The sequence below is a fragment of the Rhinoderma darwinii genome, chromosome 8, assembly GCF_050947455.1.
Source record: "Rhinoderma darwinii isolate aRhiDar2 chromosome 8, aRhiDar2.hap1, whole genome shotgun sequence".
NCBI lineage: Eukaryota > Metazoa > Chordata > Amphibia > Anura > Rhinodermatidae > Rhinoderma > Rhinoderma darwinii.
The window spans coordinates 14,719,813-14,746,477 of NC_134694.1; the positions used below are offsets into that span (position 1 = coordinate 14,719,813).

Consider the following 26,665-nt stretch of genomic DNA (forward strand, 5'->3'; position numbering starts at 1 on the left):
TGGTTAATAAGTCGCCGTAAAGAAACATGGCAGCAATGATGTCAGGAAGCGAATAACTGCAGATAACCCCATATTCTCCATACTGGTGGAGCTCTGGAAAACTGTGATAATACACTACCGTTCAAAAGTTTGGGGTCACCCAGTCAATTTTGTGTTTTCCATGAAAACTCACACTTATATTTATCAAATGAGTTGCAAAATGACTAGAAAATATAGTCAAGACATTGACAAGGTTAGAAATAATGATTTTTATTTGAAATAATAATTTTCTCCTTCAAACTTTGCTTTGGTCTTGGAATGCTCCATTTGCAGCAATTCCAGCATTGCAGACCTTTGGCATTCTAGCTGTTAATTTGCTGAGGTAATCGGGAGAAATTTCACCCCATGCTTCCAGAAGCCCCTCCCACAAGTTGGATTGGCTTGATGGGCACTTCTTGCGTACCATACGGTCAAGCTGCTCCCACATCAGCTCTATGGGGTTGAGATCTGGTGACTGCGCTGGCCACTCCATTACAGATAGAATACCAGCTGCCGGCTTCTTCCCTAAATAGTTCTTGCATAATTTGGAGGTGTGCTTTGGGTCATTGTCCTGTTCTAGGATGAAATTGGCTCCAATCAAGCGCTGTCCACAGGGTATGGCATGGCGTTGCAAAATGGAGTGATAGCCTTCCTTATTCAAAATCCCTTGTACAAATCTCCCACTTTACCAGCACCAAAGCAACCCCAGACCATCACATTACCTCCACCATGCTTGACAGATGGCGTCAGGCACTCTTCCAGCATCTTTTCAGTTGTTCTGTATCTCACAAATGTTCTTCTGTGTGATCCAAACACCTCAAACTTCGATTCGTCTCTCCATAACACTTTTTTCCAATCTTCCTCTGTCCAATGTCTGTGTGCTTTTGCCCATATTAAGCTTTTCCTTTTATTAGCCAGTCTCAGATATGGCTTTTTCTTTGCCACTCTGCCCTGAAGGCCAGCATCCCGAAGTCGCCTCTTCACTGTAGACGTTGACACTGGCGTTTTGCGGGTACTATTTAATGAAGCTGCCAGTTGAGGACCTGTGAGGCGTCTATTTCTCACACTAGAGACTCTAATGTACTTGTCTTGTTGCTCAGTTGTGCAGCGGGGCCTCCCACTTCTCTTTCTACTCTGGTTAGAGCCTGTTTGTGCTGTCCTCTGAAGGGAGTAGTACACACCGTTATAGGAAATCTTCAGTTTCTTGGCAATTTCTCGCATGGAATAGCCTTAATTTCTAAGAACAAGAATAGACTGTCGAGTTTCACATGAAAGCTCTCTTTTTCTAGCCATTTTGAGTGTTTAATTGAACCCACAAATGTAATGCTCCAGATTCTCAACTAGCTCAAAGGAAGGTCAATTTTATAGCTCCTCTAAACAGCAAAACTGTTTACAGCGGTGCTAACATAATTGCACAAGGGTTTTCGAGTGTTTTCTAATCATCCATTAGCCTCCTAACACAGTTAGCAAACACAATGTACCATTAGAACACTGGAGTGATGGTTGCTGGAAATGGGCCTCTATACACCTATGTAGATATTGCATTAAAAACCAGACGTTTGCAGCTAGAATAGTCATTTAGCACATTAACAATGTATAGAGTGTATTTCTGATTAATTTAATGTTATCTTCATTGAAAAAAACTGTGCTTTTCTTTCAAAAATAAGGAAATTTCTAAGTGACCCTAAACTTTTGAACGGTAGTGTATATAGCAACCATGACAGACGAGGATGACCGACTGTCTACAGACAGCTATAGGCTCCGACTACATGGCCACGATGATACCAGCATCATGGTGCGACCACTGCGACCTCCGCTAAAGTGGAGCTGAGGTCGATAAAGGAGCTTGGATAAAGCGCCATGCCATTTCTGTTTTTGGAGGCCGCCCACTGACTATAATGTGTAATATAAATGTTCCCTCACATGTAGCCCAGTGCACGCCTATGGATGTAGAGGAACACTGTATATCTAGCCTGGAGCCATATAACTGTACTCGCCTGCGTGACGAGACTTGTAGGCAAGCCGTGACTCCTTGTACTTACAAACCATTTGTGGTCTTATGTAACGTCTGTGCTTCCTTCTGTTTTTTGGGGGATACTGGCGGGAGGAAAAGGGGAAACCTTGTTTTTGTAGCTCCTCTTAAAGAGATCTGTTTCGGAGTATGGTTCTCAGTGCAGAGGCTTTACCTAGCCCACCACCCAACTGGAGAATGCTTCACACTATGCTATATCTAATGTGTGCAGGGGAGTAGCTATAGGGGGGCAGGAGTTGTAGGCGCACCCCGGCCCGGGTGCCTGAGGGGTCCAAAGGCCCCTCTGCCACATAAGAAGATATCAGTATTATTTGGCACATGATAGTCAGGAGGCCTGTTACTAATTTTGCATTGGGGCATGGGAACCTCAAGTTACGCCTGGGTTTATTCACACAGTGCAGTTTTGGTGCAGTTTTTTTGGTGCAGGTTATGAAGCCACAACCAGGAGTGGATTTAAAAAAAGTAGAATCTTGCTTATATACTTCCCTACCAATCCTGGTTGTGTCTTAAAAGACTTAATTAAACAAAACTGCACCAAAACTGCACTGTGTGAATAAAACCTATAGGTTCTACATTCATTTATATTGAGAGGTATCACTGTATTGTATGATTACATCACTTTGCGATTGGCATGGTATGTATTTTTGCCAATATACAGAGCTACTGGTAGTGGTATCATATAAAGCTAGGGCCCTCCTGTAATAGGGGCCCGACTGCTACCTCTGCACCCCCTACAGTGCCTCTGCTAGAGATTTATTTTATAAATTGCATAATTTGAGACTATCCTATTTATATCTATCCTGCTAATCGTGAGATTATCGAAAACGCTTCACATGACTAGTAGAGTCGGACTTCTCTCTGCCTGGTACTCCTGCAGCTATAGTTTACATTGACAGCAGGAACAATTTGGGGGCTTTGATCTCACCCACAAAGCTCTCCCGACATATCCGTATTAAAAAATACTTGTATTATCCACACAAAAAAAATATGCGTGGTACCGTTCCTCTGTTATTCCTCCTACAAATTTATGAATAAATTGAAAACTGTGTGTTACCAGTTGGGGGGTCCATACAAAGTCTGACACTGACCAGTCATTGCTCACAGTATCAGACTGTAAAAGGACATGCCCCCTTTGCCAAGGGAATGGTAACACCCAGTTGTCAATTTATAAATTTCTAGGAGGAATAACAGAGGAAGTATATACTAAAACAGATCTGTCAGGAAAGAGGACAGGTCCTTTTTAAAGGAGTTGTATCAGATAAAAAAAAAACATGGCTTCTTTCTTCCGGAAGCTGCGCTACGCCTTTTCATGAGGCGTGCCTGGTATTGGAGCTCAGTCTCATTCACTTGAAAGGAGATGAGCTGCAATACCAGATGCAGCCAATGGACATGAGTGGCGCTGTTTCTGGAAGAAAAAAGCCATGTTTTCCTAATCGTATACTATATAAGGACACTTCCCATATGTGTTCCATTATAACATGTTCTATCAGTACTGGGATTTATCATGGCGGACTGTATCTGCATAGTAAAGGTTAATGCAGCCGTGTTGCTAGGTGTGAAGGAGGGACAGTCCTGGTGTCTCAGGTGTCCTGGGTGAGGAAGCATGCGTCACATGCAGCTGTCTGGATCATGGTGACAGGTAATGCGCTAGGAATGCAGGGCCGTCCCTCCCTTTCCCGACTCTCCCTCCTCTTCACCTTTTCTCTGCATCTTTCTCTGTTATTTTCCATGTCTTGTTTATTCTTCTTTTTCTCTTGTTTCCGTCCTATGTGTTTTCTACCTTGTTCACACAGTGCAGATTTGCGGCAGAGTTTGCATGCTTTTTTTCTAATCCAAAACCAGAATTGGATCCAGGAGAGCAGAACTATAAGTCCTTCCTTTATATATTTCTTATGTTTTTGTTCCATTCCTGCTTTTGGCTTAAAAAATAGATGAATAAATTTGTACTGTGTGAACAAGGCCTTAGGGTATGTTCCTACAGGCAGGTGCAGAAAATCTGCAGCGGAATCTCCAAAAAACGCAGGTAAATCAGTTACAGGAATCCGCAGCAAACAGCGTGTTTTTGCTGTGCATATCGCAGCAGATTTTTCGCAGTGGTTTTATCTGCAGATTAAGGGCTTATTCAGACAAACGTATAATACGTCCGTGCAACGCGCGTGATTTTCACGCGCCTCGCAGGGACCTATGTTACTCAATGGGGCCGTTCAGAAAGTCCGTGATTTTCACGCAGCGTAAAACTCACGACATGTCCAATATTTGTGCGTTTTTCGCGCATCACGCACCCATTGAAGTCAATGGGTGCGTGAAAATCACGCGCAGCACACAGAAGCACTTTCGTGTGACGCGCGTGATTCGTGCAACAGCAGTAAAAACTGAATGAAAACATAAACCCCACGTGCTTTTCTGTTTACAAACAGTATCATAATGATGGCGGCTGCGGCGAAAATCACGCAGCCACGCATCATATGCTGCTGACACACGGAGCTGTTATGTACCTTTTGCGCACGCAAAACGCTCGTGTGAATCCGGCCTTAGTATGAAGCATTTATTATAGCAAGCTTAATGTGCAGCTGCGGAATCGCTGTACAAAACGCAACGCGGCTTCCATGTTTTAGTGCAGAATTTATTCTCTTCATTGAAGCCTATGGGCCAAACACGCAGCATGTCCATATGGAATATGCAGGATATATTGACACAATGCGGATTTGACAGCCACATTACAGAACTTTTTCAGACCGACTTTTCTGCGGATCCAGTCACACGGTAGAACCACATTGAAAAAAACGCAATCTCGTGAGTTTTTTTTATGCGGTTGCGGCACAAAACACAACCGCATCGACAAATATAAAAATCACTGTAGACCGCGGGAGGTTTTCGGATGCATTTTTTTTATGCGGTTCTGATCAGCAACGTATGAATGGATCCTAAGGCTGGGTTCCTATAAAGCGTAAACCCTGCAGAACAGATGACTATTCGCGGATGTCGTTTTGCTTGCGCGCTCAGACACGTATTTATTTGCCTCATTACCTTGCTAAGGACAAGTCTGCTTATACCTAAAACGGGGTTGACACATAAAGATCACGGCTCCAGTCAGACGGACGTCTCAATGACTATCAGAACCGGCCATTTACTCACAGGGATATTTTGTATTGAAGGAAACACTGAAAAATAGTTTTCATAAAAGCAATGTAAATCCCTGCTATTCCCGGTCCTAAACTGACCTAAAATCATTGACCTAGATTAACAATAGGGTTTCCTGAGAACGCGGACGGCTGAGGATTTCTTATTATGTTTAATATAATGGGCCGCAAAAACTAGGGCAGAGTGCAACAGCCAATCACATCCCTCCTTATAATTTTCTAACCTGCACAGGAAAAATGAAAGGTGGAATGTGATTGGTTGCTAGGGGGCAACGTCTCCACTGTCTGCCTGCACTAGTCTTAATACATGAGGCCTAGTGTTTTTGCTCGCCTCCACATTACATATTACACCCGGTCTCTGCCCACTCCTGTAAGTGGCACGTTCATGACTGATACACCACACACATCCCCTGTGAGAAAACTCACAAATGTGTTATATCCACATCGTCTGTTCATGAAAGCTTGCAGCTTATGACGCTGGTGGAGGAGACAGTGGTGGCAATGTTTAACCACTAATCCTTGCAGACCTATATCCTAGACAGGATGTTAGGCCTCATACACACGGCCGTATGGCAACACAGTATCGATATGCGGTTCTCTACGGATACACATAACTAGGGAGATGTATCAAAACTGGTGCAAAGGAAAAGTGGAGCAGTTGTCCATAGCAGCCAATCAGATTCCAGCTCTCATTTTTCAGAAGCCCTTTGGAAAATAAAAGCAGCGACCTGATTGGTTGCTATGTGCAACTGCTCCACTATTTCTGTGAACGTGTTTTGATAAATCTCCCCTATTAATCTTGGATGTTCTGTCTATATGACTTCTGTTTTGCCTTCCGTCAGGAAAAAGGGTTTTCATGTTGCAGTAAATGCAGTTTATGAATAGCAATTGTAACACTCATATGGAAGCCACACAATATTTCCTATGGATCCATACATATGTATTTTCTGGTCTCCATTGACTACTATGGGAAAACTTTCATATGGCGCAGATCGCATGTAGAAAGACTGTCGTCAGGAGGTGGCATCAGGGAGGGTCCCTTACCATCTTCTAAAACAATGGGCAAGATCTGAGCCCTTTCAGCTCATAGCACAGACATTTCCATGTTGCGCTGACTTCTGGGAGCTGAGTAAGGGCCATAGACAGTATATAGACCCTACATCGGCGCCCACAGAACTGAGTGTTGCTGCATGTAAAAATTGCAGTGGCGCTCAAGCCCGTACATGCCCCCTCCCTCACAGGACACCCATACATTGCACAGATAGGGTGTCCCAGGTGCAGCTGTGTTACATACTGTACAGGATGACAAAATCATGTCTGCATTCTTCCAGAAACAGCGCCACACCTGTACATAGTCTGTGTCTGGTATTGCAGCTTTGTTCTATTGAAGTGAACGGGACCGAGCTTCAAAACCAGATAGGAACCATGGACAGGGGTCCATGAATGCAGTTTTTATTTCTTAGGATGCATTTAGATGAGATATTTTTGAAATGCGGTTTTTGGCCACGTGATTAAAAGTCAAATGTGTTTTACATGTAGAAACCACACCGATGACAACCGTGGCAATTCGCAGTAAAACCTGTCCACACACTGCAGAATTGCTGCGTATTTTCCATCCGGAATTGCGGATGGAAAATACGCAGCAGAATACAGTAGCAGCAGAGTGGGTGAGATTTAACAAATCTCATCCACACGCTGCGTAAAAATTCCGATCAGAAATTAACCTGCGGTGCGTATTTTTCGTACCAAAGGAAGGTCAATTCCTGCTGTAGAAAGTGGACGGAATTTCTGTGTTTTTCAGAGGAGATGTCACCATCCCCCAGCATTGATAAAAATGATGTACAATTTTCTGCAGTTGAAAACGCAGGCGATGGTGCGGTTTTTCCACAGCGGAATTACTACAGAAATTTTCTGCAGCAATTCCGTTACGTGTGGACAAGCCCTTCTACCGCACATCTGAAATGTCTCATGGAAATACATACACCCTTTGGGCATGTTCACACAGTGTGGTTAAATAAGTTTATTACCACAATTATTACAAAATCACAAAAAACTATGCATTTTGGTGCACACACTGCAATGAACCGTGATTTGACTGCACCGTCTAACAGACCCTTTTCCTGTATAACCCCTTTTATCACACTTAAAGAGGCTCTGTCACCACATTATGTGTCCTATCTCCTACATAATGAGATCGGCGCTATAATGTAGATGACAGCAGTGCTTTTTATTTAGAAAAACTATCTATTTTCACCACTTTATTAGCGATTTTAGATTTATGCTAATGAGTTTCTCAATGGACAACTGGGCGTGTTTTACTATTGATCAAGTGGGCGTTGTACAGAGGAGTGTATGACGCTGACCAATCAGAGACCAATCAGCGTCATACATTTCTCTCCATTCATTTACTCAGCGCATAATGATCCTTTTAGATCGCTATGTGCTGTCTTAGGGTATGTTCACACGAGGTCATTACGTCCGTAATTGACGGACGTATTTCGGCCGCAAGTACCGGACCGAACACACTGCAGGGAGCCGGGCTCCTAGCATCATAGTTATGTACGACGCTAGGAGTCCCTGCCTTGCTGCCGGACAACTGTCTCATACTGAAAACATGATTACAGTACGGGACAGTTGTCCGGCAGCGAGGCAGGGACTCCTAGCGTTGTACATAAGTATGATGCTAGGAGCCCGGCTCCCTGCACTGTGTTCGGTCCGGTACTTGCAGCCGATATACGTCCGTCAATTACGGACGTAATGACCTCGTGTGAACATACCCTTATACTGACACATTAACGATACTGAAGTGTTTAGACAGTGAATAGACATTCCACGGGATGTCTATTTACAATCCCTGCACTTCGTTAATATTTCTGTGGTAGTTAAAGCAGAGCAAGCGTGATCTAGTTGTAACCTGTCATTTACAGCGTAATCTCGTGGGATTACGCTTGCTCTGCTGTAACTACCACAGAAACATTAATGAAGTGCAGAGATTGTGAATAGACATCCCGTGGAATGTCTATTCACTGTCTAAACACTTCAGTATTGTTAATGTATTAGTATAAGACAGCACATAAGGATCTAGCAGGATCCCTATGCGCTGACTAAATGAATGGAGAGGACTGCAGGACGCTGATTGGTCACTGATTGGTCAGCATCATACACTCCTCTGTACAACGCCCACTTGGTCAATAGTAAAACACGCCCAGTTGTCCATTGAGAAACTCATTAGCATAAATCTAAAATCGCTCATAAAGTGGTGAAAATAGATCGTTTTTTTAAATATAAAGCACTGCTGTCACCTACATTATAGCGCCGATCTCCTTATGTAGGGGATAGGGCACTTATAATGTGGTGACAGAGCCTCTTTAAAGGGGTTTTCCCACTAAAAATAAATGTATTATCGCTGGTATACAGCGCTCCACTTCCATCGGCCCCATAGACATTGAATGTTGCGGCTCTGCACATGCGCGATCGCTGCTCCATTCAAAACCCTCCTCACTGGGATCACGCAGTGAGGAGGGGCGGGACACCTATTCTAGTGAAATATGGGGGTCCCAGTGGTGGTGCCCCCAGTGATCATACATTTATCACCGATCCTGTGCATATGAGATCCCCAAAAAGTCAGATCAATGGGGGTCTGGCGGCTGGGACCTCCACCGAGTCCTGTTCTCAGAGGACAGGTTTCTACGCATGTGTGAATACTTTCTTTAAAAATAAAAGGGAGTTACAGAAACCTCCGTCTTTTGGTCGGCAAACCCCTTTAAGGGCTGATCATATAGAGATTAGGATTGCATGTCTGATGGAGGGAGGGACTGCAAATATCATTCTTTGAATGGCCCTGGCAGGATACATAACACAAAGGTGTCTCCGCTCCCATGTCTCACTACTCCTGGAGACGCTGGTGTTTGTTCTCTGTCATCTCCTAACTACTATGCTCACACATGATATTCACTACAACCCCCACCACCTGCGCTGTCACTCACAACCTCCAAAACACCTCCCTCCTCTAGTGCTTGCCAGAAACAGCTGCTGACTATAGAGCTTCTTGGAGACTCCAGGTGTACGGTAAGGAGACAGGTATGAGCGGCGGACTGCTGGGGATGGTCTTAGTCTGAAATTCAATTGTTACCGCTGCTGAATAGACCAAAGGGCTCGGCGCCAAACCTGTATTTACCCTACAACGAGTACAGAACTGGTAAGGTATATAATACACCCCCTGCTTGTTCAGTGCATGCTTTATAGAAAGTTTGGGCGGCCAATATATGGGATTGATGTTGGCACCTCAAGTTAGAATATGGCTGTTTGGCTATAATAAGCCAGCGGAGAATTGAACGTCTATGTAAATCTACCAGGAGACAGGACGCCATTCATGGCCGTCTGTAGTCCACCTATAGTCCAGAAGATCCAGGCTGTCGTAAAACAGCTGAAAACTGTTCACAGGCTGGAAGGCGGCAGCAGAGAACGCCAAGACAGGATAGAAAATAATTGATGAAGTCTTGTTATATGATGGGAACATTTAAAAAATAAAAAAAATTCCATATAATATCCTTTACAATAGGGGACATATAAACCAATATATTCCAACTGATGACTTCTGGGAAGACCTGATTCAATACCGATATGTCGACATCACATGATATTGACAACCGGCATTGTTGTAATATCATTATTTGTGCGTGCCGTATAGTCTATATGGGATTAACCCTTTTTGTCACCAGTGATTCCGTACATTTTATCTTATCCATTGTTCCCTGTTATCAGCCCTTTCAGACTTTGACAGGGTGACTGCAGCGGTTATGGGATTGCTGACAGGAAGTCCTGAAAAATCCCAACCCCTATAATCATTCCTATATTTCCATTGTGAGATCCGCCATATTTACAGATGTGGATATAATAGCAGCAGCTCTCCTTTTTTTTATTTTTTTTTTTATTTTATTTAGAAACTACTTTTATACCTTATTTTTTTATTTATTATTTTTTTTTTTTTTAAATATATATTTTCTTTTATTGTATGACAAGGATTTATGTTGACGGCGTTGCGGGTCACTCGCTCAACCGAGGGGTTAATTTTTGCCTTATATGACTTGCGGCTACATGTTATAGGTGGAGCTCCTGGTACATAAAGGAGAAAATGCAGTTAAAAACATACCGGAGATACCACAAAATCATTCTAAAAATATTATTTGGATTAAGTCGAGGTGAATGGTAAAAATGTGCTTTGTACGTGGGGAAACAATTGACCATGGCGGTGTTGGCGGACGCCCAAAGTTACGTGACCCTTGAAACAGATTGCAGATCTCATTAATCCTGTCTGAGCACTGATACGAGCAATAAGAACCCTGTACTGTATTTAAAGGGGAAGTTCACTATTCGTAACAACTTTGGGCCCAGTGCAGGACTCCGAAACCACCACTGGAGGCGCCGATGTGTTTGTTTACACTTTGTACAGCGATCATATCCTCTATAGGGACGTATTACTTGTCGATCAGGAGTCTAGGAAAGCTGGGATCTGTAATAACAGACATATTGGTTGTCACCCTGCTTTCCCAGATACACATATAGTTAATAGGCGTTCAGTAAAATTTTAACAACTCAACAGTAGAGAACAACCGAATGACCTATTTTAATTTGTATAATTTTTTTTAGGCGGAAACGCCGTTACACACCGCAATTATCCCTATAATTCAACACTATGGATGGGCTGTATCCATTTTCACCTTGTATCTAATGACCTGCAAATATGTCAGTCTGGTAATATGTCGAGCAGTTTTTAAGTTGTTTTGATGTTGCACGTGGCAAGGAGACGGGTATGAGTGGCATAACTGGGTGACCAATAAGAACGGCTTCCATTACAGTGCTCCTAGGGTTTGTCACCCTGCTTTTCACAAATCCTGAATGGTATATAAATATGCACTCCTACACCACAGTATCTCCTATTGATCCATGTGTCAGTCTTCACTGTCGTTCTGGTATTCTATTCATAATTCATAAAGATTGTGTTGAACATAGATATAGATCGCAGTCAGATAGGTTGGAGTTTACAAATGACCCATCCCATCCCTCCGCTGAGCCCACTGGGTATGTCAGGCCTGATCTGTATACAGTATATCAAGTCTCGAAATGTATGTTTGTCTGTAAATCCCGTCTCTCCTGTCTGGGAATCACCCCTCCTTCTCATGGCTTAGGTTTCTTACCACATCCTTTTTTTTTTTTTTTTTTCAGGGCCCCAGCCCAAGAATCCAGTGCTGGTTAAGAGTCTCTCCTTGGAGCCAGCTCATATCTCCGTGCACCCAGAAAAACCCCAGCGTCTCCGATCTGACCCTGGAAACTCAACTGACTGCAATGGGATCCCCACAGATCAACCCATTTCCAAACCAGCAGCTCCTAGGCGTCCCCCACACACCAAACCCGAAGGTGAGCGCCTTAGAAATATATAGAGGAAGCGAGAAAATTGAATGCACCCCAACAAAACGTCTGGAGTGTAGACATAAACATAAAAAAGAATGCTTTGTGTTAAAAAAAAATTAAAAAAAAATTATCTGAGGTATGTATTATGATGTTCTGCAGCAGCTGGGGCACAGAACTTTATAATGAGGGAGGGAGAATTTCACATCATAAAATGAGTGATGGGCACAGGCAAAGGAACTTCCTGCAAAAGCAATAAGCAACAGACTGCTTTTGAAGGAAAAGACAAGCGGCGCCACTTATCTCCATACAATCGTCCGGTTCTGACATCAGAATGTAGTGATTATACGAATATTATTCACTGAAATTTTTCCATAGGCCAACGTCACACGGCGTATTTTGGATCGTAAAACGCTCGTATTACGCCTTGAAATACGCCTGCAACCGGTTTCCCATTAATTCCAATGGGAAATATGCTGTGTAGGTCATACGAGGCGTATATGTAGTGTCTAAATGTTGGCGTTCTCAGCAGCTCTTAGCGACTGGCGGCTCCCGACTGCCCCATAGACATGCATGCTCGGATTGGCCGAGTGTGCATCTTTACTGCCAGAGGATAAGTTACTGGCAAACGCTTCTGGTGCCGCTTATCTACAGAGGGAACAAAGGATCATGCATGACTTTAGTTTCCCCCAACAGCAGCTGTCAGGGGACAGATGGGCATCCCGCATACATGTCAGACTGTTACCCCTACCCCTAGCTGACACAGCCAAGATGGTCACATAGAAATCAATGTACGCGTCTTAGTCCTTACCCCCTTGTAAGATGCCAGCCCCTGAGAACTGCTGATGGCCAAATCCAGACCATACATATATTAGAAAGTGTGAGCACTAAAGCTACTCGCGCTGTATCAGGGAAACCGCATGCTGCTTTACTTTCCTGGGCCTGTGTTTCTGGTAAAGGCGCTAAAGTCTAGGACATGTTGTTTTATGATCCATATTTATCTATGCCTGCCAGCAATAATAGAACCGACATCAATGAACCTTTTCATTAGTGGGTAGGTTTATGGGTTTTCTTTATGCCCATTGTTTATAAGGCCCTGTTCACGTCATGTCTGAGCCTTTGTCGGGAGTGTTCCTCTGGCGGAAGGCTCTGGCGTGTGTCATACGTCGCCCATTGGTTCCCATGTTAAAAAAAAAAAAAAAAGTATACTTGCGGGATGCCTCTGTAGAAAAGCGTAATAGACTGCACTTTTCTATAAAGCAACAAAAAAAGGTATACAGACCGAATGGACGCTAAAAGGACACCATCTTATACGCAAAACATAGGGCTCAACCGTAATGTGAACAGGGTCTAACGTAGTGAAGTTTACAGTCATGGAACTTGCATCACGTTGTTTCCCTATGGGGTTGCCTCATTTTTGAAGCTTTAAGTTATTGCTCTTGAGGATCGAGTTATTGCAGTCAGGGTTGTTCATAGTGGGGAGGACGACCTGTCAATTCTTACTTCCATCCCATCAAAGAGAGAAAATCAGTGCTCCCCCTTTATTTTTGTGGAAGTCTTTCATAGGTTCATACAAAATTTTATTGGGAATGGGGTGGAGCCAACCTGAGATGTGACTCCTCCCTCTTCCTGGGTCCATGCAATCGCACACATAGGGGGCCCCTTGCACGGGTGGATACATCACTGTTATAGGAATATGTTCCTTTCTTGAAAAAAATAAATATATTTGTGTGTGTGTGTATATATATATTAACCTCGTTAAGTCAATCTTATTCCTGTGCGTCAGCTATATACCTTGTTGAGCGACAATTCTGTTATTTACATCGATCTCTCCACTTCCTGTGCAGTTCCTCCAAAGCCCCCACACCTCCAGAGCGTGAGAAGACCCCGGCCACCCGGCCATATTCCCCCACCACCTTCACGTCCACTGCCTGCAGACCCCCGCCTTGCAAGGGTGTCCCTGCGCCCAGAGAACAAGGATGGGACACCCTCAGCAGTCACCTCCCTGATTGAGAAATTTGAAAGGTAAGTGACTGGAATTGTTCTGCCGTCTCTTATTATAGGCCATACGGGTATGAGGAGCGGGCGGGGTAAAACGATTTTTCTTTTTTATATGGCAGAACACATAACGCCAATGGGTTATACTTGGTGAACTAAAGTGGGTTCACGTTCAGAGGATAATATGGCCTTTGAATATTCGGATTATTATACACATGCAGTTGTGAAATCCTGATATTAATGACCGGCTGGCAGCGGGGTATAAAGTAATCATCTCCACAAACCGCTTTATATAGGGGTCCACCCAATATAGAGACCAGAGAACTGCCTGCTCAGAGCAGATGGGAAAGTCAGGCCTATCAAATGCAGATGTATTCAACAAGCAGATCAATAACTCGATTTCCAATCTTCCAGGGAGCCAATCATCCTGCCTGCTGAACGCACTAGTCCGGCCTTCGACACCGACCCTGAAATCAACAGCACTCCTTCCTTGCACCCTGGCTTTAGCATGGGAGATCTTGGAAACAAACTCCTTGATTTACTGGAACCGGAGATGTCTCAGGCCAGCCTGGAGAGAAGACATAGACTTGTCGTAGGAGGGGGCGATACGGAAGAAAGCGCGGAGCAGGACTCTTTAGGGAAACTGGCGAACAGAGACAGTGGCATTGACAGTATCAGTTCTCCATCCACAAGCGAGGAGATGTGCTTCCTTGGGGAGGTGGAGGAGGGTGGGAGAGAAGAGATGGAACCCCCTCATATCACCATACAAAACAGCTCGCCTCGGGACTCGGAAGGTGACAGCGACATGGAGGACGGTAGTGGCGGAGAAGAAGAACTAACTCCTCGAAGACTGGATCCATGTGAGGTAAGATGAGGTCATTGTGTTCAGCTCCTTCACACAGCCGCTCCGCATGTGTTGGCGAGACATGTCTGCCTAGAGATCTGACATACCAGATTCTGACTGGAACCCGTTACACTTATCACACCGAGTTTATTATTCCAAGCTACAAAACCATGAATTGTTGTGCAGGTTTCAATTAAATAAATACAATATCCTACTCCATCTCAACCGTTTCAAAGAACTCTGCTTTGTGCCGTTCCTCTTTTATTCCTCATGGAAATGTGTGAATAAAATTGACAACTGGGTGTTACTCCTTGTCAATGGGGCGTGTCCCCACACACTGTCCAATCAGTGCTGACCGTATCGAACACACCCAGCTGACCAGGGGAATGGTAACACCCTGTTGTCAATTTATTCATACATTTCCAGGAAGGATAATAGAGGGACGACATAATGCGGAGTTCAATCAAAAGGTGCTCCTGCATTGTTATTTCATGAGGAACACGAGTATTTACTAAAAAGACGTGTCAGGAGTGGTGACCGGTCCTCTTTAGCTCTGATGTGGAAGTGCTGCAGGTAGTCCGTTCTTTAGAGATGCTGGTTACTTACACGGGTGAACGCAGTACTCCATGCCAACTAATGCAAACACATTGTACCAGCTTCTGTCTGGGTATACCGACAGAAACCACCAAGCAATTAGAGCACCGGGGCATGGTGCTGCTTGCATTACACCGGGTTAGGGCCACTCATGCCCATTACCTCCTACTCGAGCTCTTCTAGTAGTCATGTAGATATATAATTAATCGGCACATAAAACAATAGCAGAGGTGGGGCCCTATAGGAAGAATGAGTAACATAATTGTGGGTGAGGTATGTCCACATCAAGTGGCACAGCTAAAATGCCAGGTTATATTACCGTAAATAATGGTATACTCGTGAGGTGGAAGGAAATGGGTCTGGCTTAGACATTCCTATGTGTTGGGTAGATTTGTTGGCAGATTATGATCACTTTAAATGGCCTGGAGAGGATCTATGATGCCAATGTTTCTCATAAACGGTTAAACCCGAATCAGAAACTCTGACGCCAATACAGCAGCTTGTTAATTCAGTGGAATCAGCCAGAAGCGTTATCTCCGATAGTTGTGTCTAGAGGTCAAGTCATACACTGACTCATGGAGAATTACTCATGGGAAATTACCAAAAGATCCAACTGCTGTTCCAATACCCTGTGCACAGAAGTCGGACATCACTACAGTCTTTTAGTCTAGGGTTTCATAGGTCTCCGTGACATTTGGAGGCGTAACGTGAAGTTCCTGGGCACCAATGCCCTAACATGTGCCCCTTGGTGTTTCCGTATGTGACCGAGGGGTTTATGGGCCCCCTCAGGAACCAGGGCACAGGAGTGACTGCTACCTCTGCACCCTCTATAGCTAGTGACATTGTAATGCTGCACCTTCCTACGACTTTGCATTGAATCCTATCCATTACATTCATTTGGAGCTAGTCCCTACACTACTGTATACACAAGGCTGGCAATGGTGGGACCTCAATGGTGCAGCAGTGAAAGTCAAAGGTCAAAATCCCCAGCACTACCCAGAACTGTCATCCGCAAAAGGCAGGTGCTGTTTATGGCAGTCTGTATTCTGTCCATGTGTTGGACTAAATAGGTGTTTATTCTCTCACTATGTTAACCTACAATGGCGCTGCAGGTAAAGGCCCGGGCTCCACATCGATCACGGATATCGTGCGTTATCACTAATATAAGCCTATGGGGGACACGTGAAATTGTGTACAGGCTGTTACAGGCGTCCACGATTTTGGATCACATCCAAGAATGTCAGATTTATTTTACAACCTTTTTTTATGTAACCGCATGTACACATGTGATATCGCTCGGCAGTCTACCACCACTGTGCGATAAAAGATTTGACTCTATTTTGATCAGATCTGGAACGTAGTAAAGAAAGTCAGTCGGATTTCCACCATGGGTATCTATTATCGCCTTTTCTATAAGGTCGTCGTGATCTCTTTGTATCATATATGATTTGTCTAATGTGACTTTTGATCTTTCTCATTCATTCTTCCAGTTCACCGCTCGTCAGAAAGTATATAACATCGCCAACGAGCTGCTTCAGACGGAGAAGGCTTATGTGTCCCGTTTACATCTCTTGGACCAGGTGAGGAAGACGTCTTGTGGTAAAGAAGAGTCATACGTGCTTCATTTACCTCTTCCCCCATTGGTGTGGCCCTAAAGAATAAAGATTGGACCCCCTCTGGGTACTGGTCACCTTTACACCCCTTTGCCAAGATAGGAGGGGCAACCACCTATTCATCACCCACCCCCCATAAAGAAGATTGCGGTTACCTTTAATATACTGATCAATTACGCAAGTCTGAATAAGTCCTTAGTCTGTCATCCCCTCCTGTTTACTGTGGAGACAATGCCCATAGAGAATAAGAAGGGACTGCCTAAAAAAGTCCTACCCCCACCAAGTCCCATACAAGTCCATTGGCTTTGTCTTTTCCGCCCTGCACGTCATCTCTCATATTGACCAGACTCTTATTAAGCGTTTTCTCCTGCTCATCACTTTGCATCCTATTTTAAAGAGGATGTGGGTCTAACAACCTGGAACCAGTGGATCAGAATGACCAAAAAAACAGAGATTTTCCTGAAGCTGGCCAGAGACGAGAGATTTATGCTATCGAATCCCACCATTTTGCCAAATATCTCTAGTATATTGTGCTTACCCGATGACCCCCCCCCCCCCCAGTTGTAGGAAGGAAGAATTGAATTCTATTCTATACAATTATTTGTTTCTCTGGTGGATAAGCGGCGACAGGTAGGTGTGAATGCCGCTTATCTCCAATCCCTCCTAAAATGCTTCTCAAGGCTATGGCCAGCCTTGTGTATTGTCACACGTGTGACTGTAGTGCAGCAAAAATGGAAATGGCAATATAAGTCAACCAAAGATAAAGTGACAAAGCAATATGGGATTGAGTTGTTGAGTGGAGAATCCCCCAGACCCAAGACAGTGGAAGCAATGTGATCCAGCACACCGTAGTGATGGAAATGTCACATGATCTACTCTTTTTACCATTGACCATTTCACTTACAGGTGTTCTGCGCTCGGCTCATGGAAGAAGCTACCACGAAGGGCTCAATCCCTGTGGAAGTCGTTATGGGCATTTTTTCCAACATCTGTTCCATCTACTGCTTTCATCAACAGTTTCTGCTGCCCGAACTGGAGAAACGCATGCAAGAGTGGTGAGTTATACGGAGGGGAGCCTGTCCGAGCTTTCGGGATAGAAGTAACCGCGCAAATTGCCGAACTAACTTACTCTCTATGACCGTGGCCTCCAATCTGCATCTCTCCAGCATGCTGGGAGTTGTAGTATTGCCACAGCTGGATATCCATAGATTGGACACCTCTGCTCTAGGGCAACACAAAGTCCCTCCGTCACGTATTTTCCTTCCATCTGAATGATTTTTCTATGTTTGTTTCCCGTTTAGGGACAGTAACCCTCGGATTGGGGATATCCTACAGAAATTGGCTCCGTTCCTTAAAATGTACGGCGAGTATGTAAAGAACTTTGACAGAGCAATGGAACTAGTGAATACTTGGACCGAGCGCTCATCCCAGTTCAAAAGCATCATCCAGGAGGTGCAGGTCAGTCTTTGTTTCCCAGAATCCTCCTCTTGTGTGCAACGCAATAGACTCGCTGCATTAACGTGGGCTCATCTAGGATGTGGATCCTTTCTAGGACTTCATGTGTGGCCTATTGAAAACTGGTAAAAGGGAATAAGCTTTATTTCAAAATGGGGTCCCCCCCTCTTAGTACTGGTTCCTGCCCAAGAACTCTATTCTAGGGCTAGAGACATGTTGGATATTTTCGATCGTTGTTGGGCGCAGTCCTTGGAAAGTCATTCATACTAGACGACCGATCTGCATCCCATCAATAGAGGCCCAAACCCGGACCGATCAAGGCAGGGACCGATCAAGGCAGGGACCGATCAGCGATTTGTCATTTTAACTTCTAGTGTTGCCTTCAAAAATGACAACCTTAACAGGCCGACCATAAACGCTCACGAACCGTCCACATGAAATGTATGGCTAGCCCTAACTGTCCCACCATAGAAGCTGAGATATGGGGAGCTGTTAGACGGGGCCATTACACCATAGAGCTGCTTTAGCTGTCCCTGTGATTTTCAGTGATCCCTCTATTGCACAGCCACAGCTAAAGCAGCTCTACCATTTAAGAACCCCTTCAAACAACCCCCAATATCTCCGCTTCCTGGACCCCTTATAAGGCCTAATTCACAGGACTGGGTTGTTTCGTTCGTGTGCTATCCGCTAAATTGTGGATAGCATATGGACCCATGCACACGACCGTGATGTTCACAGATCCGTGTCGGGGTGGCGAATCCAGGACGCAGAAACTTAGGACGTCATTTTACTGTCCGTATTTGCAGCACAGACTTGCCCATAGAAGTCTATGGGACTGTGAAAACTGCGTACAGCGTGGCATGCAGGTGCCGTCTGTGTGTTATCCGCAATTGCGAATACGTTGCCAAGCAACGCCGGGGAATCGATTTGATTCAGCAATCATGTGACCTACTCAGGGGGTGGAAACAAACTGGTGACATCAATTCCAGCCTTCCTTTTTTTTTTTTTTGTGTAGTTCAGTCAATACTGATGACACACGGATGCACTACGGAAGTTTTTTTGCGGACAAATTGACCACAAATACAGACCATGGATCTGTGGTTTTGCGGACTGCAAAATCGCCATGGCCGTGTGCATTAGTTCTAAGTGTGACATATATGAACCTCAGTCAACCAGAATTTGTCGCTTTTGCGTGGACTAATGATTGACGCCGGTTCGGTTTTCTGTGACTGATGTCTGTAATTACGATGCTTCTTTCCATATAATGTAAAAAATGCCCAAAAATCGAGTCGTCTTTGTTAAAAGCCCATACGCGGCTTCTCCTGCCAAGCCATCGGGATCATATGTTCTCCTCCATATCCATGAGATGCAAACTGCATTAATAAATCTGGCTGAAATTCCATGTTTTTTTTTTATTTTTTTATTTATTTTTTTGTTTTTTTTTTCTCCCCCCCCCCCCCCCCCCCATTTTATTTTATGACCGATAATTACCAGATGCAGAGATTGGAGAAGGAATTTTTGGCTCGCTTGTTCTGTGAAGTTCCTCTTCACCCGGGTAACTGGATGTCCCGGGGCCAGATTATCCAGCGGGCTCTATAATCCTACTGTGTGATTCTCCGCTGTCACATGTTAATAAGTGAAATGTCACCTATGTTTAATGTAATGACAGGGCGGACTATTGAAGTCGGTCTGCGGCACGTCGGTGGGTGAGGCCGAATTCTTCAGGCCCTGTAAACCAAAGCTGCCGATCCCACAATAACGTGCAGACTCTATAATTTATTTGCAGTTCTTGCTGGAATATATAAAGCAATGTATTTGAGGATATCTCACGTTTTCCAAACAAAGTTCATGTAAATGTGCTGAATGTCACTGGAGACCTAAAACAAAAAGAGAAGTCCTTCAGATTCACTAATACATCTGTTGGCTAAATATTCTCTCCGTATGTTCAAGGTGATGCCCAGTAACAGCTGCAGCACCAAATCCCCTCCCACCTGTGGTTACCAGCAATGTCATCTGCCACTTGGTGGGCGACACAAGTTCTATCAGTGCCCATGGCAGGGGTTTTTTAGACGGCCGCCAACCCTTGGTCCCTGGTGTTTAGCATGATAGTCGATGCGTTTTTGGCTCCGCTGATCATCCTTGGTGTGTAGCATAGCAGTATGTGTAACGTCCATAAATACATACACCGTTGTGTCATACAGCATTATGAGCCGCACAGACCAAGCATCTGATTGGCTGCAAAACAAAACGGCGTTACTATTTTGTGCCCCCCTTTCTAATGGCATTCTAGGCGGCTGCCTCTTCCGCCGACCCCTATTCCTGGCCTTGGTGGAGCTTTTGTATGATTTTATCTTTTCTATTTCTATCTAAATATCTAATTCCCCACAGTTGCCTTTGGAGCCTGTCGACAAAACGAAACGTCAATATATGCTTTGCCTATGGGGCCAAGTCTATTGTAAAACAGGCTGTAGCCTGTTGAAGTCGCCTCCCTGCCCCGGTCCTGCTGCATGGTGAAAGTATATTCGGGAATCCCTGTATACATAGAGATCACGCTCTGAATATTGCTTTGAGCCCTTGTATACATATATACAGCCATATATACATTGTTTTCAGTCTTTGATTGTCTTTGTGTTTCAGAAGGAGGAGGCCTGTGGCAACCTGACATTACAACACCACATGCTGGAGCCTGTCCAGCGGATTCCACGTTATGAGCTTCTCCTTAAGGATTATCTCCAGAAACTGTCAGAGGACTCCAGAGACCGGAGGGATGCAGAAAGTATGTAACGGAACTAGTAGGATGTACACGTGGCAGAAAGTAGGGGTTCCCACATTCACTGAACGCCACATATAACCTAAATGTCATGTATCATCTGTCTTGTTAGTTGTTATGGAACTACATGGCCCAGCATGCTCCGCTAGTGAGGGCATTGCACACCTGGGTCAACGTGCTGTAACTTTGAAGTTCTTTGCGATATTCACACATTTTGTCACGTTACATTAAGAGAAGAAAGCAGTAGTCCTTTACTCCTTTACTCCTCTCCATTGGCATCCTGTAGGGGCCAACTTTTCTTCTTGCTGTGGTTTTTGAGGTGACCACTGCCGATATGTAACAGGGCTGGAGCAGGGGTAACTTGACTGATCTGCTACAGCGACCCTTTTGTGCTTTTTAGCCCTTCTTTTATTGTATTTATTGTCTTCAGGGAAAACAAGGAACCTTTTAAGCTGGCCATACATGTTGGATAAAAGTTGTCAAAACTGGCCGATTTCATCAGGATCGATTTATCTAATGTTTATGGGGGCGCCAAACTGAATCTTTACCCAGGGTGAAAGAAAGCCTGCCCCCCTGAATAACTATTACATTCCAAATTTTGTTGAGAAATTCCCCTGCTCTGTGAACAAGCGCGTTTCGCTTCCAAGTTAGCGTATATACGTTTAAATGGAGCCCCACTGCCCTCAAGTGGTCGCAAAGTATATGCCCTATGACTCGGTGTCCTATTAAAAAGTTAAAGGGAAACTCCTGTTCTCCGGTTCTAAGCAGCTGCTAGTATGTTTTGGCATCTGATACAACTCATTATTGAATTTTCACTTCTTTACCTGGTTCCAGATTAAGATCTTCCTGTATCAATTCCTCTCCCTGCAGAATCCTTGGATCTTATTGCAACAGCAGCTGAGCATTCGAATGCAGCTATAAGAAAAATGGTGAGTGATCTCTCTTATTTCAAGATGTTGTATCTTTCTCCAAGGGCTCCTTTAAATATTGGCAACTTCTATGGTCAAAAATTGAAAATTCATTTTGTTTCTTGAGTCAGAATTCATTCCCCACCTCCAAATGAGTTACCTGGGGTCCAGTGCTGAGATCTGCAGGATCATTACTACTGAAGGACCTTCACAGAGAGGAGTCCTGATCCACCCCATCATCTGTACAGATCCTGCGGTATCTAGCAGTGTGAGAACAGGGGCGATCAGGACACCGCTCTATGCAGGCCACTTGGATGTCATGATCCGCAGCAGGGCAGGCCTGGAGAACTGCTGAGATCTCTGACTGTAAGGTGTTGGTGAGTCCAAGGCCGAGCCCTACGAGGAGTGTTGTCATATCTTCTCTTTCCATCCCACAGGAAAGGATGCACAAGCTCTTGAAAGTGTATGAACTCTTGGGCGGAGAGGAAGATATTGTGAGCCCCACTAATGAGCTGATCAAAGAGGGACATATATTAAAACTGTCAGCAAAGAACGGGACCACCCAGGACCGATACCTCATACTGGTGAGTGCCCACAATACACGTGTTCACTGGAGGATCGTCCTGAGGCTTTAAGTAGTTTTTTTTAAAGAGTGTGTCGTTGACTGATCATTTAAATGACGTGCCTACATACTGTGACCTCCGACTGCTGAGAGTTGTAGTTTTGCGACAGCAGCAGATTCACAGGTTGGATCCACTGCTGTAAGATGTAAAGTCACCAATGGTCTTGTGCCTTTATACATGTAACGGATCATCACGATGACTTTTAACATTCGCCGTTTAGTTTCCTCGGGTTCCTGGAAAGCTGGGTTACAACCAATATGGCTTCTACAAGGGTTGCCACTCAGCTCTACCAGGCTCCTAAATGGAAAATCTGCCCGGTACTGCAGTCCTATATCCCCCTGGCTCCCATATGGCCACATAACTCTGCAAATTTGCTGATCAGGAATTGCTCATCTTTCAGATATAACCAAGAAACCATTGAATCTAATAGTTAAGTATTATACATCCATTGCTCTAATAATGTCCCATTATATCTGTCCACAGTTCAATGACCGCTTGCTGTACTGCGTTCCAAAGTTGCGTTTGATTGGTCAGAAATACAGCGTGAGAGCGAGGATTGATGTGGAGGGGATGGAGGTACGTGTATGATGCTTACATGGAGATACTAGCGCTCACCTGACCTGTCACACCGATACAGAGCGCTTACACAATGCACCGCCTCTCACATGTCGTCTGCTTTCTCCCTCCTTAGTTGAAGCATCACAGCAGTCCCAACCTGACCAGGACCTTCTTAGTGTCCGGAAAACAGCGGTCACTGGAGCTGCAGGCCAGGTACAACTCACTACAACGATGGAACATTGGAATAGACTGTGAGCTTTGTGGCCCACATCAACGTTGTTTACAGGCCCAATGATCGCCAAAAGTTAAAGGGCTGTCCGCCTAGGACAATGCGTTTTTTGTTAGTCATAGCAAGACTGTCCTTCACCAGGGGGTAAAGCTGCCCTAGCACTGTATCTATTAATACCAGGGGTAATGCAGCATTGTTCTATATCCCCCCCAGACCCACCTCCCCCTTAGCGACACTCCTGGAAGAGCTCCCTTAATAATCTACAGGAGACCGCAGCCCCCCCCTCCCCCCTATTCAATTCCACTACAGCACCACCATAGAAGAAAAGCATTACATGGTCCCTATTGAAATCAAAGGGTTGTCTGTGTTGTGCATGGACGTGCCAGGTCCTTCATTTATGTGGCAGTCACGTGCACAGACCTTGTACTGCAGCACAGAGCGTCCCTATGGGTCCATATTAAGAAGTCATAGGCACTATGTGACCAACCGTATTCTTCCTTTATGGTGTAGTATATCCTGCAATGGAGTATGCCACAATGAGGGTATGCGTGGGCATGTATTATACATCTGTACACCATAGAGTGCTAATATGGTCATGTACCCAAAGTATAACCCGCTGGACTGGTCAGCCCTGCACGTGACTGGCACCGTACTGTCTTGTCAGCCGTGTTACCGATTTTGCATTTATTAATTGATTTTACTTTTTCTTTCATAGAACTGAAGAAGAGAAAAAAGATTGGATCCAGGTGAGACCACACATCACGTTCCGCCAGGGCGAGGCGTGCGCTCCCACATAGGGCGATGTACAGCCGTTTCCTCTTGGTGGCGGTACTTATGTAGGTAGGAGATTTTACAATGTTTCTTACATCTCATACACAGGCAATTGAAGCTACAATGAGTTGCCATGAACAAACCATGGAGACCTACAAGCTGCTCAACTCCAACTATCGGGAAGATGAAGAGACTCCTCCAAACTCACCGGTAACTATTGACCTGGAGCGTCCACAATGCTGAGCTGTCACTGTAATGTAGAAGTGGCTGTTAAATAATTTGATTCCACTTGTCGTACAGAACACAGATTTGGGCAAGCGAGCCCCAACTCCAATTCGGGAGAAGGAGGTGACAATGTGCATGAAATGTCAAGAAGCTTTCAATTCAATAACCAAAAGGAGGCACCACTGCAAAGCATGCGGACATGTGAGTGATCTGCTGTCTGTACCTAAATATACACCCCCCCCCCCAAACTTCCCGTCTCACCCTTACTGAACTCTTGTACAGTATTTCTAATGACACCCGCCAGTATACATTGGCCACTCTGCCTGTTATTTGTGCACTTTATGGTGACCTTATTTGTGGCCGCTTATAAAAAAATTTGGACCACTGCTTAGAAAGCAGCAGACAGTGAATGCTAATAATGGAAAACTTTCCCTCCAATTCCACTGGCCTTGCTGTCACCATCCCATATCCATAGTTAGTTGTATCTACCCTCTTTTGCTCACATCTTGACTTCCTGCTTTACACTGCCTTTCATTTCCTCTTAAGTTTTTCATGATTATTTTTCATGATTATTTTCATTGACCATTTCTCAGGTTATATTCATAATATCTGGTGCTGCTTATATTTCAGGTCGTTTGTGGGAAGTGCTCAGAGTTTCGTGCCAGACTCATCTATGACAATAACCGAACCAATCGCGTGTGTGTCGACTGTTACAGTACCCTGCACGGTTCAGTGTCCAGTCCAGGGTACAACGCCCATACACCACAACGGAGGAAGTCCATCCTAGAGGTATACAGAATCTGCTGAATTATATGTTGTAGACCAGATTGATGTATACCTTTTGGGGTAACCCACCCTTCATCACTCATTTGTTTAATGGTTCTACAGTGTTCATGCCATAAGTTCCCACTAGCGGGAGCTGAATGCATATGTATTATTACTAGCGGGAGCTGAATGCATATGTATTATTACTAGCGGGAGCTGAATGCATATGTATTATTACTAGCGGGAGCTGAATGCATATGTATTATTACTAGCGGGAGCTGAATGCATATGTATTATTACTAGCGGGAGCTGAATGCATATGTATTATTACTAGCGGGAGCTGAATGCATATGTATTATTACTAGCGGGAGCTGAATGCATATGTATTATTACTAGCGGGAGCTGAATGCATATGTATTATTACAGCTCCAATTGACTCGTGAGCGTTATAAACCCAAGTGCAGTAAGCTCACATAACAGGGCCTGTACTCCAATCTTTTCATATATAGCCTGTTATAGCAGCAGGTCTTGTGAACCCCCAGAGATTAGGAATTCTCTGCACATTTCTCCTGTGGTGGCCACTGCAGGGGAAATGTGGTATTACATGGCGTCCAATACATGGTTACATAGGTTGAAATAAGACTTCGGTCCCTCAAGTTCAAGCTTTCACATCTTTCATTGCTAGATTAGTCATAACCTTCAATGCCATTCGTCAGTAAATAATAATCTTGCCCTTTTTTTAAATGCTGACATAGTATCTGCCATCACTGCTTCTTGGAGTAGGACATTCCATAGTTTGACTGCTCTAACTGTAAAGAACCCTTTCCTATATTGATGCCTGAAACGTCTTTCTTCCACACGCAATGAATGTCCCCTGGTCATTAGTAGAATCCTTAGCAAGAACAGATTATGTGCTAGTTCTTATGTATAAGCAACACCTCCCATCCCATTTAATAATCTAGTCGCCCGCCTTTGAACCCCCTCCAGTTCTCCTGTATATTTTTTTACAATATAGATGTGGCCTTACAAGGGCTTTATAGAGGGGTAATATTACATTTGAGTCACTGGTTTTTAGCTCTTTTTATAAACCCTAGAATTCTATTTGCTTTTGCAGCTGCTGCCTGACATTGAGTGCTGCTGCTTAGCTTATTTGTTACCAGAATACCCAGGTCCTTCTTATTCCATTTTCCCGTTTTATTCCATTTACTGTATATGCATTAATACTATTATTTCGTCCTAGGTGCATTACTTTACATTGATCAACATTACATTTCATCTGCCATGTTTTTGCCCATGCTGCCATCTTATCTAGGTCTTTCTGTAATATTTTATAGTAAAGTTGAGTTTTAAGTATCCTACAAAGTCAGCAAAACCTGACACCTTACTATCAATCCTATCCACAAGGTCATTAATAAATAAACTAAAAAGAATTGGGCCTAACACCGATCCTTGTGGTAGCCCCCACTATGGACTGCTGCCCATTTTGAGTAAGTTCCATTTATAACAACTGTTGTTTTCTGTCCCTTAACCAATTCTTTACCCACTTGCATACATGTTCCCCCAGTCCCTGTGTCTGCAGCTTCAGAACAAGACTGTTGTGTGGAACAGAATCAAAAGCTTTTGCAAAATCCAAATAAATCACATCAGCCACATCACCAACATCCATGTTTGGACCTCCTCATAGAAGCCGAGCATGTTAGTTGGGCATGACCGG

General features: G+C 44.3%; 1 protein-coding gene across 2 annotated transcripts in view; it reads left to right on the forward strand.

Annotated features, from left to right (window-relative positions):
- Positions 1 to 26,665, forward strand: part of FGD1 (FYVE, RhoGEF and PH domain containing 1) — an 88,574-nt gene that overhangs the window by 57,681 nt on the left and 4,228 nt on the right. For both annotated transcript variants that reach the window (XM_075835226.1, XM_075835228.1), the window contains exons 2-16: positions 11,416 to 11,607; positions 13,446 to 13,623; positions 14,011 to 14,461; positions 16,525 to 16,614; positions 17,554 to 17,702; positions 17,949 to 18,105; positions 20,740 to 20,878; positions 21,743 to 21,801; positions 22,218 to 22,364; positions 22,887 to 22,979; positions 23,095 to 23,174; positions 23,906 to 23,936; positions 24,070 to 24,171; positions 24,262 to 24,387; positions 24,817 to 24,975. In XM_075835226.1, coding sequence (XP_075691341.1) covers positions 11,416 to 11,607; positions 13,446 to 13,623; positions 14,011 to 14,461; positions 16,525 to 16,614; positions 17,554 to 17,702; positions 17,949 to 18,105; positions 20,740 to 20,878; positions 21,743 to 21,801; positions 22,218 to 22,364; positions 22,887 to 22,979; positions 23,095 to 23,174; positions 23,906 to 23,936; positions 24,070 to 24,171; positions 24,262 to 24,387; positions 24,817 to 24,975 — 2,153 coding nt within the window. The remainder of the gene's footprint in view (positions 1 to 11,415; positions 11,608 to 13,445; positions 13,624 to 14,010; positions 14,462 to 16,524; positions 16,615 to 17,553; positions 17,703 to 17,948; positions 18,106 to 20,739; positions 20,879 to 21,742; positions 21,802 to 22,217; positions 22,365 to 22,886; positions 22,980 to 23,094; positions 23,175 to 23,905; positions 23,937 to 24,069; positions 24,172 to 24,261; positions 24,388 to 24,816; positions 24,976 to 26,665) is intronic.